This window comes from Gorilla gorilla, chromosome 6, assembly GCF_029281585.2.
Source record: "Gorilla gorilla gorilla isolate KB3781 chromosome 6, NHGRI_mGorGor1-v2.1_pri, whole genome shotgun sequence".
Classification (NCBI taxonomy): domain Eukaryota; kingdom Metazoa; phylum Chordata; class Mammalia; order Primates; family Hominidae; genus Gorilla; species Gorilla gorilla.
Window position 1 is genome coordinate 153,002,945 of NC_073230.2, and position 13,785 is coordinate 153,016,729.

The window sequence follows — 13,785 nt, forward strand, 5'->3', positions numbered from 1 at the left end:
CTCTAATGCATGAAGCTCCTGAGGGGAATCTATCAGCTCTGCGTTGCCAATGCAGCCACTCCCACACTCCATTACTTCTGTGTGTATGAGCCAATTTGGGACTACCTGTAACCTTCCTCCGTAGTTTCCCTCAAATGTATGCTAGTTCTGGGTAATTTCCCAAGAGGTCTGGGATACTTAGTCTTTATGGTCCACCACTTTGTCGGAGGGGAGCCTTGCTTAGAAAACAGCTTAATCCTAGACTGAGGTAGACATGACCATTGCAGGCACTGATTAACATTTGAGAGCTCATAACAGAGCTGTCAGAGGCTTAAAGAGGGGCAGAAATAGTACAATATGATTTTGTTAGGAAGTTTCAATCAGAAATACAAACCATGAATGTGAAATCTTCTCATATTTATTTATTTATTTTTGAGACAGAGTCTCACTCTTTCGCCCAGGCTGGAGTGTAGTGGTGCAATCTTGGCTCACTGCAACCTCCGCCTCCGAGGTTCAAGCAATTCTCCCTGCCTCAGCCTCCCTAGTAGCTGGGATTACAGGCACCCGCCATAACACCCGGCTAATTTTTGTATTTTTTAGTAGAGACGGGGTTTCACCATGTTGGCCAGGCTGGTCTTGAATTCCTGACCTCAGGTTATCTGCCCACCTCAGCCTCCCAAAGTGCTGGGATTACAGGTGTGAGCCACCATGCCCGGCCTGAAACCTGCTCATCTTAAGTATTGTAACAAATGTAGAAAAATAATTTTGCTTTCTGAAAGCCAGAGGCTTAGGTACATTTTTGTTGTATGTTTAGTCAATTCCAGACTTTAGTATTAGCAGAGAAAGAAAGAAAGGGTGAAAACTGAGGCTGGAGAAGAGAATGATTATTAACTAAAAAATAGAGATACCATGGATGAATTCTGTATTATTTTTGGGGAAGATGCTTAGGTGAGAAGGCTAGATTAGTAAAACATTTCATGAACATGTAGTAGGGGTATATTACCTTTCCAGAAAGGAAAAGTTGTCAATTGTTTTAAAGTCTCTCATCTCAATTATTTTCCTAAGAGTGTGTATACTAAATGTTTTGACTTTCTTTTCTTTCTTTCTTCTTCTTATTTTTTTAAAGACAGACTCTCTCTCTGTTGCCCAGGCTGGAAAGCAGTAACACAATCATAGCTAACTTAACTTTGAGCTCCTGGGCTCAAGCAATCCTCCAGCTTCAGCCTCCTGAGTGGCTAGGACTACAGGTATGTGCCACTATGGCCAGCTAATTAAAAAACTTTTTTGTAGAGATGGGGTCTCACTATGTTGCCTAGACTGTTTTTGAACACTTGGCCTCAAGCAATCCTCCAGCCTCAGCCTCTCACAGTGCTGGGATTACAAGCATGAACCACCATGCCCAGCCTGATTTTCTTTTCAAAAAAAAAAAAAAAAACTGAAATGTAAGATGATTAAATGAATTCTTCAAAGTTAAAAGGCTCTCAGAATGCAAACTGGGCCCACAGTTGAGGTCTCCTGACTCTCATTCAGCATCTCTCAAATGAGCTTAGTGATTGCACTGTTGAAACTTGCTAGAGTGAGGAAACTACACTGGAAAAGAATATTCTGAGATATGAGGGGCAAGAGATCTAGAGAAGGTGTAGCATAAACAGAATGAGACCATGATAAATTGTATCTCTAAAGGCGACCTTCAGAATTGCACATTTGGGAAACTAGGTCTCAGTAATTGGATTCAGATTATGTGAAAAGTCAGACAACCAAATCAAGACAGGAAGTAGATAACAAGACCCTAAAGAAGAAAAGCAAATTTTCTTCTCAGGATGTAAAACCATCTTGGGGACACTGTCTACCCAGTGGCACTGGGTTTCTCCATTCCCAAATGCTAGGATGGTGAAAATACTCCTCTCCAGGATGGATGCATTTCATATATATCAAAACCAAGTGTTCAACCACAGGTCAGATGAATCTTTTGCTAAACAAAAATGCCATTTCCACTGAGAGCTCCACTGTGTAAAGGTATGCTTCTTGTTTGTTTAGACCAGCATGAAAGAGAAACAGCTGTTAAGTTGTGCACCTTATCTTCATGTGCTCTGCTTCGGTGTTCAGAACTCTGCCTCAGCTGAGGTTGTAGAGAACTCCAAAAGGAGGCCACATATGACAAAGACTCAAAAAAGTTTTACAAAAGCTGATGCACAAACAAATTTTCCCAGGAGAAAACCTTTTGGTCTTTTATTCCTTAGCAGTGGGGCATCATATACGTAATGATGTACAGCACCATCTCTATTACATGGGTAAGCCTCACTATGCCTAACTATGTTTGAGATTGGATTCAAGGCTTATCCAAGATTGTATCTGACTCACACCCTCTTTGAATTGACAAGGAGAGTGGAAAGGATTATGATTCTGCATTATCTTATTATCTTATTTCTGGAGAATGAGACACTGAGGAGTCCTCTTACAGTGTGTATACCTCTTGAGTCATTCCAAATCAGTATTTTGATCTTTCTATTGTGGGGGTAAAGAAAGAATATGCCATACTGAAGCAGTCAGCCTTCAAAGTGAAACATTATCTTAGGTAGTTTAGAGTGTATAATATACTCACTGGGTGGGATGGGATAATCAAATGTGCACTGCCTGCTACAAATGGAAAAGGTGCCTAAGGGTCAAGTCCTGGATACTTCTTTGTAAAAGTAAATCGAGCATTTTTGAGTGTTAGTCCATAAAGCAGCAATGGGATTTCAATGCAATTAAAAATGAAAAAAAAAAAAAGATGAAAAGCAGCACGTGAAGACATTTCCAAAACGACAAATTATGATCGTATCTGTGTGACACCAACATAATGAAAAGTTCTGCCAATGTCTAGTTGATTTTGACTATGGGTCCAGTGTCTCATCTTTTTCTTGAACAGATGCTCAAAGTTACTCCATCTTATCATTTCTATTAGAGCAGTAATAGGGGGAGGATGTGGCAAAAGGCTGAAAGGGAACTTTAGGTGAGAAGTCATTGTTGCTTGGGGCTTTACCCTTTCTTGTCAGCATTCTGCAGAGCTGTACAGAGCTGGGCATGGATGGCTCCCCCATCTCGGAGATCAACTCTTCAGGGTTAAAGAAAATTCTAACAGGCTAGTTGGCAGAATGATTCCATAATTTCAAAATACCAGATGTTTACAGCAAATATTAACATACATCACTGCCTAAGAATTTACTATGAGTAACATGTTTAACTTCACTTAAGATCTTGCCTTTCCTGATGTTCCTTTTTAGAAGAAGAGAGGAAAAGGCAATTTTAGAACAGGGGCCACATCTGCTGGAAGGCAGGCCTGAATATAGGGAGCTACAGAGACTGGCATGGAGCTTTTTGGCTCATAGATGAGGGGTTAGAATATACATTCAGAGAAAGGAAGGCAGGAATGTCTAAAGCCCAACTTTATCTACTTATCCAGGTAAAGGCTAGTCCAGGTTTGAACATCTGCTAGCATAGTTCTGTGAATTTTTCACTCATAGTCTTGTTTGAATGACACATATTTTCAAGTAAAGATGCTATAAGGTAGTAGTCGATTAAAACAACACGAAAAAGAGTAGTGGGTGAATTTATTAAGATAGAGTAGGTTGAAAAATAACCTTTGTTATAATTTAGACTCAACTTTCATAATAAAGAAAATATAGCAGTTTCATGAAATCAATAAATAGGTTTGCCTTATTTTTTAAAAAGAGATTGATTAAAATTTTTTAAAATTAGATATATTGTGTCATGTAAAGAGTTATGTAAGGAATTGGAACACCTACTTTTTGTCTTCATTTCTTTTTCATAGACAGAAAAACATTCCAGTTCTGATACTGGCTGTAGCTAATACTTGCTGGATAAAGGGAGAGGGCTCATGGAGGTACTTAAAACTGGGGCCTCACAAAGGTAATATTTTAAGTAAGTAATTTGATCTTTGCTGTCAGTTAAAGTACACTACTCTTTTCTTTTTCAACTTTCACTTTAGGTCTGAGGGTACCTGTGCAGATTTGTTACATGGGTAAATTGTGTGTCACTAAGGTTTGGTGTACAATTGATGTCATCACCCATATAGGGAGCATAGTACCCGCCAGGTAGTTTTTTGACCCTCACCGCTCTCCACCCTCCTCCTCCCACTCTACACCCTCAAGTAGGCACTCCCACTTATAAGTGAAGAACATGTGGTATTTGGTTTTCTGTTCCCGTATTAATTTGCTTAGGTTAATAGCCTCCAGCTGCGTCCATGTTGTTGCAGAGAACATGATTTCATTCTTTTTTTTATAGCTGCATAGTTTTCCATGATGTATATGAGAACCACATTTTCTTTTTCCAGTTCACCATTGATGGGTATGTAGGTTGACTTCACATCTTTGTTGTTGTGAATAGTGCTGTGATGAATATACATGTGCTTGTGACTCCGATCTGAAAGGAACAATTCAGATTCCTTTGCATATATATCCAGTAATAGGATTGCTGGCTCGAATGGTAGTTCTGTTTCCTTTCAGAAATCTCTGACCTACTTTCCACAGTGACTGAGCTAATTTGCCTGAACCTTGATTTGTCTTGCAATTTCGGTATCATTCATAGCTTCAGCTCTAGTTTCTACTTGTATATGATATGTCGTAAAGAATCAGTGCAGCTCAAGATACTAGTTCACTCTTAAGTTCAGGTACTTCGTATTATAAACCTTTAATTTTGTATTATTTCATCCCTAAACATGTCACAAAGAGGGCAGTGCTTTACATAACGTAATAACTTCCAGACGTTAGTGACAGACATTGCTTTAAGGACATAATTTTAGTGGAATATTTCAATTACACATATGATATTATATCATATATTGTGTTCTAATTATTATGGGGACGGTAATTACCCTTACTTCCCCACCATTCCTAAAATACAGGCAAGAGGAAGTCCTTCCTTCATGGTGCTCATGTCTAAGAAGATGAATCACAGGGTATGTTACTCTTCAATATCATGTTCTGAGCAGGTAGCATGGATTGTTTGTTTCTCAATAGACAAAGAAAGCTCAAAACATATATATAGAGAGGTGTAGCTTTAGGTTTGTTGAGTATGAGGATGGCATAACCCAAAGAAGATAAAATAGGATTTCATTGTTTATTAAAGGAGTGTTAGGTACTAGCAAATAGGTAAAGTAATTGGAGTTGGACAAATACTGAGAAGACAGCACAGGTCACCCTCGTACATGAGGAAAAGCTAAATAGGACTGCTAGCTGTGCTCATTGTTCAACACTGCTTTTGAACAGTAGCTGCATGCCTAAACCTGTAGAAAGAGGTTTTTGTCTTATTTATATAGACAAATGGAGCAAATATTCTCAAAATTGTCCCTAGGTTATTTGACTTCAATGAAAAACACAGGATTAGGGAGAGCTATAGAACTACAAATTATTTAGGGCTGAAAAGGCCAATATCTGCTTTGTGACATATGTGGTTATACACAGAGCACTTATCTGGCACCTAGCATACTCTTCACCTTGAAGGGGGAAGATAGATCCAGTTCCATTTAGCTGGAAGCTGAGATCAAAGCAATATGAAAATGGTATTAACTACAAATGTGGTAAAATGATCTGAACAACACATTTTCCTCCTTAATTTGGTTTTCAAATGCACATGATATTTCTTTTTTCTTTATCTATCATGAATTCTTAGAGGAACTCCGTAAGTATAGACAAAAGATATACTTAAATATTGCTTTCTAAAACCAAGGCAATAGCCTTGGAAAGAAATAGTCACCTTAATATGTTAAGAGTATTAAGTTAATACATCAATAAAAATTATTCAAGTATTAGCAGCCTATTTTAATACAACACCTCACTAGATGCCACAATTAATAAAATGGAAGCTAGATGTAGGACAGGACTGGATTATGGACAGGATGCAAACATTTCAGCCAAGGAATTAATTTTTTTTACACAGCCAAATTAATTTTTTAAACACAGACATCATAGAAATGTTTGTACATGAAAGTAAAGTAATAAATTTGTACTTTGCATGATTAATTTGGGAGTAGAAGGTAGAATGCTTGGCGTGAGTGGAGATTACATCATAGGAATTTGCAAGAAAGGTCTTATACCCTATAAGATGGGAATGATGAGGGCAAAGGTAAATGTAGATGAAGATTAAGAAGATGAAAAATAAGCAATAGAGGATAAAAAGGAAGAAGATTTATTCATGGTGAGGAGGAGGGAAAAATAAAAGATGGTTCATTGGAAGAGTGGGACAAATCTAATTCTGTTGATAGAAATAAAGAGGACAGGGTGGGATTTCATTTGTGGATAGAGGAGGCATTCGTGAGACATTTAGGAAACATTCATTCAGCTTTTGCAGAATGCATTTGGAGTTTTGGAGGGAAATCTAGAAAGTAAATGTGAAATTGAGAGTGAGCCATATAGAGTTGATAATAATTATTATAGCTAGAAATTATTGCGGGGTCCGGCCAGCAGCCCGCAATGCAACGGGGCTCTTTCTTTGTTCCCAGGCAGATCAGCAGGTCGAGAAATAATAGACACACACAAGATAGTGAAAGCTGGGTCCAGGGGGGTCACCACCTTCTGCTCCTGTGGTGCCAACAATGCACTGGATATACCAGCATTTATTATTAAGTTTAGTGAGAGCAGGGGTAGGTTAGTGAGGGATTTAGGGTCATTTGATTATAAGGTGAGATGGTCACATGGGGATGAAGTAATTCTTTAACATAACATCTGTGTGCAGAAGTACAGTATACAGAGATAAGAATTTACAATATAGTGTGTGCATCAGTAATTTCTAACAGAGCCTTAAAACAGAAACACAGTCTATCTATAAGCTATGATTAGCAAGATTTTAATCAACAGTAACAGTTGCAGCAAAAGCTGGTTACAAACAATCCATAGAAACAGGACGTGACGCTAGGCAACAGGTTAGACCAAAAATTCTCAGAAGGGAGTAGGCCTTAACCCTAAGGAGGCCTAGAAGAGCTGTGACAAGATGAAGGCGTTTATAGCCCTATCTTATCCATATGGACAGGCGCCCCTCATGCATCCGTTTATAGGCTCTCCACAAGGGTCGCGTTCCATTCCCAGAGCTATGAACATCTGCTTTTCTGGGATAGGAATCTTGGTGATGTGAAACCTCCCTGACTGCACGTCTGTTCATAAGCTCTCTGCAGGGGGAAGCACATCACGCGCTGTTGGCTCATTTTGGCAGTCCAACCTGGCGTTGTCTTTACACAATCCTGCATGCAACTTTGTATTTACAATAATCAGGAGCATTTCATCTTTTCTTCCATAGCAATAGTTTCAGGGGGTCTCCCTACAAGAAATAACAAGCCTTCCAAGAAAAACTTTAGAAGTAGAGTGCAACTTCTGAGCACAGAACCTTAGCAAATGCTCATAGAACAGAGAAGGAGAACTAAGGTTAAGAATGCTCACAAGGCAAATTGATTGGAGGAAGATCAGGACAGGAGTGCATGACAGAGTTGTGACTTTGAAGGAACAAATAGGTAACATTGTTAAAAGCTAAATAAAGAATGCAAATAGAATGAAATTCTCTGGAATTGCTGATGACAGGTTATCAGTAACCTTTAAGTTTTCAAATTCGGCTGGGCGTGGTGGCTCACACCTGTAATCCCAGCACTTTGGGAGGCCAAGGCAGGCAGATCACCTGAGGTCAGGGGTTCGAGACCAGCCTGGCCAACATGGTGAAACTCCATCCCTACTAAAAATACCAAAAATTAGCCGGGCGTAGTGGTGGGTGCCTGTAATCCCAGCTACTCGGGAGGCTGAGACAGGAGAATTGCTTGAACCCAGGAGGCAGAGGTTGTGGTGAGCTGAGATTGCACTGTTGCACTCCAGCCTGGGTAACAAGAGCAAAACTCTGCCTCAAAAAAAAAAAAAAATCAAATTCTATAGATTAGTGAGGGTAGAAATTTCCACTGGCTAAGGGACGAATATCAGGAAATAAATCCAGAAAATAGATTTCAGTCATTAGGGATGTGAAATGAAAGGGGATTTAGAATGCTTGCTGTCTATACACTAAAGCTTCCTAAATTGAGATGCCTGTATATTTCCTTTTATAGTAAGGGAGAAGGAGTTGCTCAGGAGCAAGAGAAACCTGAGGGTGGTAGAGAGGGGAAGTAAATGGATAAAGAAGATTCTGAAAGAGAGAGCATGAAATCAAGACTAAGAATCATCAGTAAATAATGGACACCTGCCTGTTCCAGCACTCTTGTAGGAACTTTAGTCCTTCAACTCCTTTAATTTCACCCAGGACCCTTCAGCTGGCCAATATTAGGCACATTTCACACATGAAGAATAGGAGGCTCAGAGAAGCTAAGTATTTTGCTCCAAGTCTCAGGAAGCAGAACAAACAGATGTGGGTCCACAACAGGAGCTGTTAGACTCTGAAGTTCACATTTTCTCTGAGATGAGACACTGTCACTCATTTGTAATGTGACAAGGACTGTAGTGGAGAGACATGTGGGGTGGCTGAGAGGAGCATAGTGAGTCACGGGCTTGCAGGGTCTCCCGTTCAGCAGAGGAGCAAATGATCTGGTGACGATCACTGTGTCTGTGTCTTTTCCCCACTGATGAGCAAACCCTTGGAGAACAGAGAAGGGTGATATTCACCCTGAAATCAGCATCTAGCAAAGATGGCACTGCATAGATACTTGCCTAATTAGTGGAAAAAATGTCTACTTCTGGTGCACATCTTCTATCTATTCAACAAGAGTTGGCAGTTTTTTTTTAAAGTAAAATATATACTTGAGATTGTAGAATTTAAATTAGAATGTCTTCTTTGAGGCAATCAGATGTATTCTCAGGCCGGTCAGGATTGAAGAAAAGCACCCTGAGGGGTGCTGGTGGAAGCATCAGGACAGAGCAGTAAAGGAGGAAGTGTTGGGGGAGGAAGAAGGTTTTGAGGAGAACATTAGGGGAGAGTTTAGAAAAAATAAATGTGACTCTGAACCATGAAGGAGACGAGCATTTCTGGAACTACATGTTTTGTTTAATCCTTTATTGGGTAAGAGACTTGCAGCATTGACAGTCTTTCTCTTGTAACTAAGACACTCTAGTTTGCCCTGCTTCTGCCCTCAATGCCCCCTGCCTCCTTTCTCTCCTAGTTTCCCTTACTGTGTACACTGCAATAAAAGAAAAGTTAGTGAATAGGTGGACATGAAATAAGAAGGAGTAAATTCTAAAACTTTTTCAAATGTAACCTGCTTCTGTTTAAGGTTCACAATTGATGATACAGCACATTAGTTTTACTGAAAAAGCATTTGAAAAAGAAAACATCAGGGAATCTCCATTCCAAAACACATCTTCCCTGTTGAAGACAGGGAAGAAGGGTCTTTAAACACCTGCTTTGGCTTCATCCCTTGTGTCTAAAATGTCTAAGCATTGATATGTTTGTTTGCTTTCTTTTAAATCCATATTTAAAGGATAGATTCTTAACAGTAGCAAGTTGAAAAGAGAAAAATACAAATAGCAAGATGCCATCACAATGTCCTCCCTTATCCCACCACTGATTGAAGAAACCAAAGCCTATCAAAAAGACTAGTGAATCCCCAAAGCATCCAAGCCCTTAGATCTATTAGAGGTTGCTGCCAATTTATATTTCATTTTGTGGAGGGGATGTGAGAGCAAACACATTTGCTACTTTCTCCACCCCAAGGCAGAAGTCATCTTACTGCTAACACCCATAGTACTACAGTAGTACTACCAATTAGTGTACACCAAGTACTTCCCTATAACCTATCTAAGTTTGACCTTAAACATAACTATGAGTCATTTAATAGTAATCTGTCTTAGGTATGAAACTTGTCACTAAACAAAAATCACCTACCTGCTAGATAAAACCTAGGTTCTCTGATTCCAGGCTCTTTCCACAAGACCCTTGTCTCTTCCCAATGTTTTCTTTTGTAAATGATACATATATTTCATCAAGTTGAGTCTGTCTGCATATTTGAGATATTTCCAATTGTCTGTCTTCACTGTTTATCATTTTTGAGACAATTGCCAATTACCATGGTTTTGTTGCACTGGAATCAAGGTAAGATGGTGAAAATGTAGAATTCCTAAAACTGCACTACATTATCTCCAGGCTTTAGCTGACCTCCCTGAGACAAATCATGTCCTTATTTAGGGACTGGCCTGACTCTCTGAAGCAGAGTAGATATAATGCAGTTAGAATCCAGGTTGTTAGCTTAGCCTCATGAATAATCTAAAAAACAGAGGCTAGCACTGGTGGGTCATATACATATGTATTCTTAAAAAGTTATTCTTGATGGGGTTTTTTTTCTTGTAAACGTGTTTAAGTTCTTTGTAGATTCTGGATATTAGCCCTTGGTCAGATGGATAGATTGCAAAAGTTTTCTCCCATTCTGTAGATTGCCTGTTTACTCTGATGGCAGATTCTTTTGCTGTGCAGAAGCTCTTTGGTTTAATTAGATCCCATTTGTCAGTTTTGGCTTGTGTTGCCATTGCTTTCGGTGTTTTAGTCATGAAGTCTTTGCCCATGCCTATGTCCTGAATGGTATTGCCTAGGTTTTCTTCTAGGGTGTTTATGGTTTTAGGTCTTATGTTTAAGTCTTTAATCCATCTTGAGTTAATTCCTCAAGGATCTAGAGCCAGAAATACCATTTGACCCAACAATCCCGTTACTGGGTATATACCCAAAGGATTAGAAATCATTCTACTATAAAGACACATGCACACGTATGTTTATTGCCACACTATTCACAATAGCAAAGACTTGGAACCAACCCAAATGCCCATCAATGATTGACTGGATAAAGAAAATGTGGCACATACACACCATGGAATACTATTCAGCCATAAAATAAATGACTTCATGTTCTTTGCGGGGACATGGATGAAGCTGGAAACCATCATTCTCAGCAAACTAACACAGGAACATAAAACCAAACACCACGTGTTCTCACTCATAAGTGGGAGTTGAACAATGAGAACACATGGACACAGGGAGGGGAACATCACACACCAGGGCCTATCGAGGGGTGAGGGGCTAGGGGAGGGATAGCATTAGGAGAAATAGCGAATGTAGATGACGGGTTGATGGGTGCAGCAAACCACCATGGCATGTGTATACCTATGTAACAAACTTGCACGTTCTGCACATGTACCCCAGAACTTAAAGTAAAATAAAAAAAGAAAAAAAAGTTATTATTATGGTTACTCAACAGCTTCTGTTTTTTTCTGACTCTCTCCACAGATTAATAATCCTTGAATATTTTAATGGTAACAGATAACCAGACTTGGGTGAGTGAATTTATTCTCCTCGGCCTGTCCAGTGACTGGGACACTCAGGTCTCCCTGTTTGTCCTGTTCTTGGTCATGTATGTGGTGACCGTGCTGGGGAACTGTCTCATTGTCCTTCTGATCAGACTGGACAGCCGACTCCACACTCCCATGTATTTCTTTCTCACCAACCTCTCCCTTGTTGATGTCTCCTATGCCACAAGCATAGTCCCTCAGCTGCTGGCACATTTTCTTGCAGAACATAAAGCCATCTCATTCCAGAGCTGTGCAGCCCAGTTATTTTTCTCCCTGGCCTTGGGTGGGATTGAGTTTGTTCTCCTGGCGGTGATGGCCTATGACCGCTATGTGGCTGTGTGTGACCCCCTGCGATACTCGGCCATCATGCATGCAGCGCTGTGTGCTAGGTTGGCTGTCACATCCTGGGTCAGTGGATCCATTAACTCTCTCATGCATACCACCATCACCTTTCAGCTGCCCATGTGCGCAAACAAGTTTATTGATCATATATCCTGTGAAATTCTAGCTGTGGTCAGGCTGGCTTGTGTGGATACCTCCTCCAATGAGGTCACCATCATGGTGTCTAGCATTGTTCTTCTGATGACACCTTTCTGCCTGGTTCTTTTGTCCTACATCCAGATCATCTCCACCATCCTAAAGATCCAGTCCAGAGAAGGAAGGAGGAAAGCCTTCCAAACATGTGGCTCTCACCTCACAGTGGTTGCCCTGTGCTATGGTGTGGCCATTTTCACTTACATCCAGCCCCACTCCAGTCCCTCTGTCCTTCAGGAGAAGTTGATCTCTCTCTTTTATGCCATTTTGACACCAATGCTGAACCCTATGATTTACAGTCTAAGAAATAAAGAGGTGAAGGGGGCCTGGAAGAAACTATATTGGAAATTCTCTGGGTTAACATCAAAGCTGGCAATTTGACTCGTCAAGATGACTTAGAGAAAACAGCTTTGCCTCAGTGTTCTCCACCCAACTTAGATCTGACAGGCATAAACTATGTTGCCGTGGCAACCAGGAAGGAGATGACATGGCATGTACTGTGGATGTTATGTAAGAGGGTGAGTGGTTGAGTCGGGGAGTGAGATGGGGGCTATTTTTATGTCATAGCAACATGATTAATGGAGTATGGCACTGCCCCCTTAGACCTGCCACATTTATTTAGTCTCCATTTCTTTGTCTTAATAGTAATTGGAAGAAACTGTACCATATTATTGTACAGTTATTATTGTATTATTGTATTACTGGGGTTGTTACATTGTTTGTAAACATGTTACACTGAATAACTGGTTATTTTTCCATATTTCAGAAAGGTTATATTTTGGGTCAAATGCATTTTCACAATTGAAAGTTTGCTCACAATAACACATGATGTAAATAGCCACATGCATTACATTTGTGATTCATGGAGAAACATCAATTAAATATCTTGTTTCACCCTGATCACAATATAAATAAGGGTTGCTTGTACACAATGACAGTATTGGCTAAGGAAAAGCTGAGACTCATTAACTGCTAAATAGTGAATGCACAATTTTGCAAGAAAATTATTGCATATGCATGTGATCTCATTTAAAAGCCTAAAGCAGTCTAATCTCTGAAAATTCAAGAAACACTTTATCTGAAATTTTGGAAAGAAAATAAATAAAGAAACAATCAGATAGATGTATAAAATACCAAAGATGTAGTTAATTTCAGAAAAACAGATTCCTTGGACAAGCCAATGAATAACAATATGGCTTTAATATGAATTTTTGAAAATCAGGATCAGCCAGTCTGCTGTGTAGAAGTCACCCTTATGTCCTTTTTAAGAGCCTTCTCCTACCCCAACTCACACACATGCAATAAGGCCCAATTCAACCTTTGTAAATCTAGTGAGCTGGGATTTCTGAGAGTGTTACTCACCTTTGGTGAAAAACCTAAATGTGGTAAAAAAAGAAAAAAAAAGTGGGAAAAAATACTTGAACAGAGGACAGGAAAGAAGAACAAAGAGAAAAATGTATAATGATAATGGGTCTCTTTACTTGCTTAAAGAGTCTCAAAAGGGGGGACCCTCCTTGCCTTTGTGTCTTTGTTAGCTCATTTGATTTGCAGTTTTTCCATTTATGAACACATCACACAATCTCAGAGTCAAAACAAAGTTGAAGGCTCATACGTTCCAAAATCCATTTGACATGTCAATTTTACCATAAGATTGAACTATTTCTAAATTTTGTGAGATAGGCAGATTTCCTAAAAGGAGTCAATGATATTGGACAGAATTTTTGTTGGTATTAATTCAATAAATATTAATGGAGTTTCTTTTAACGTGTGACAATGAATGATTGTGACACTACGCTCAGTAAGATACAGTTCTTGCAATCAAGGATATGACCACATAGTAGGAAAGACAGACAATGAAGCAATTATAATGCAGCGAGATAGATGTTACAGTGGGAGTAAGCCCAAGGGCTTGTAGGAGTCAACTGGCATGATTTCAGAGGACTTGGTATATGACGGAAGCCTTGGACTAAGATCTGAA

The 13,785-nt window shown here is 39.6% G+C and overlaps 1 protein-coding gene across 1 annotated transcript; it reads left to right on the top strand.

Annotated features, from left to right (window-relative positions):
- Nucleotides 1-1,105: 1,105 nt before the first annotated feature.
- LOC115935392 (olfactory receptor 2F1-like) lies at nucleotides 1,106-13,564 on the top strand. The gene is made up of 3 exons (XM_055347562.1): nucleotides 1,106-1,226; nucleotides 3,791-3,888; nucleotides 11,212-13,564. Exon 3 carries the CDS (start codon nucleotides 11,235-11,237, stop codon nucleotides 12,186-12,188), a length of 954 nt encoding a protein of 317 aa, XP_055203537.1. The 5' UTR covers nucleotides 1,106-1,226; nucleotides 3,791-3,888; nucleotides 11,212-11,234; the 3' UTR covers nucleotides 12,189-13,564.
- The last annotated feature ends 221 nt before the right edge of the window (nucleotides 13,565-13,785 follow it).

Bases quoted from the DNA above. Each gene is read 5' to 3' on its own strand.
- LOC115935392 (XM_055347562.1), top strand. From the start codon at position 11,235: ATGGTAACAGATAACCAGACTTGGGTGAGTGAATTTATTCTCCTCGGC.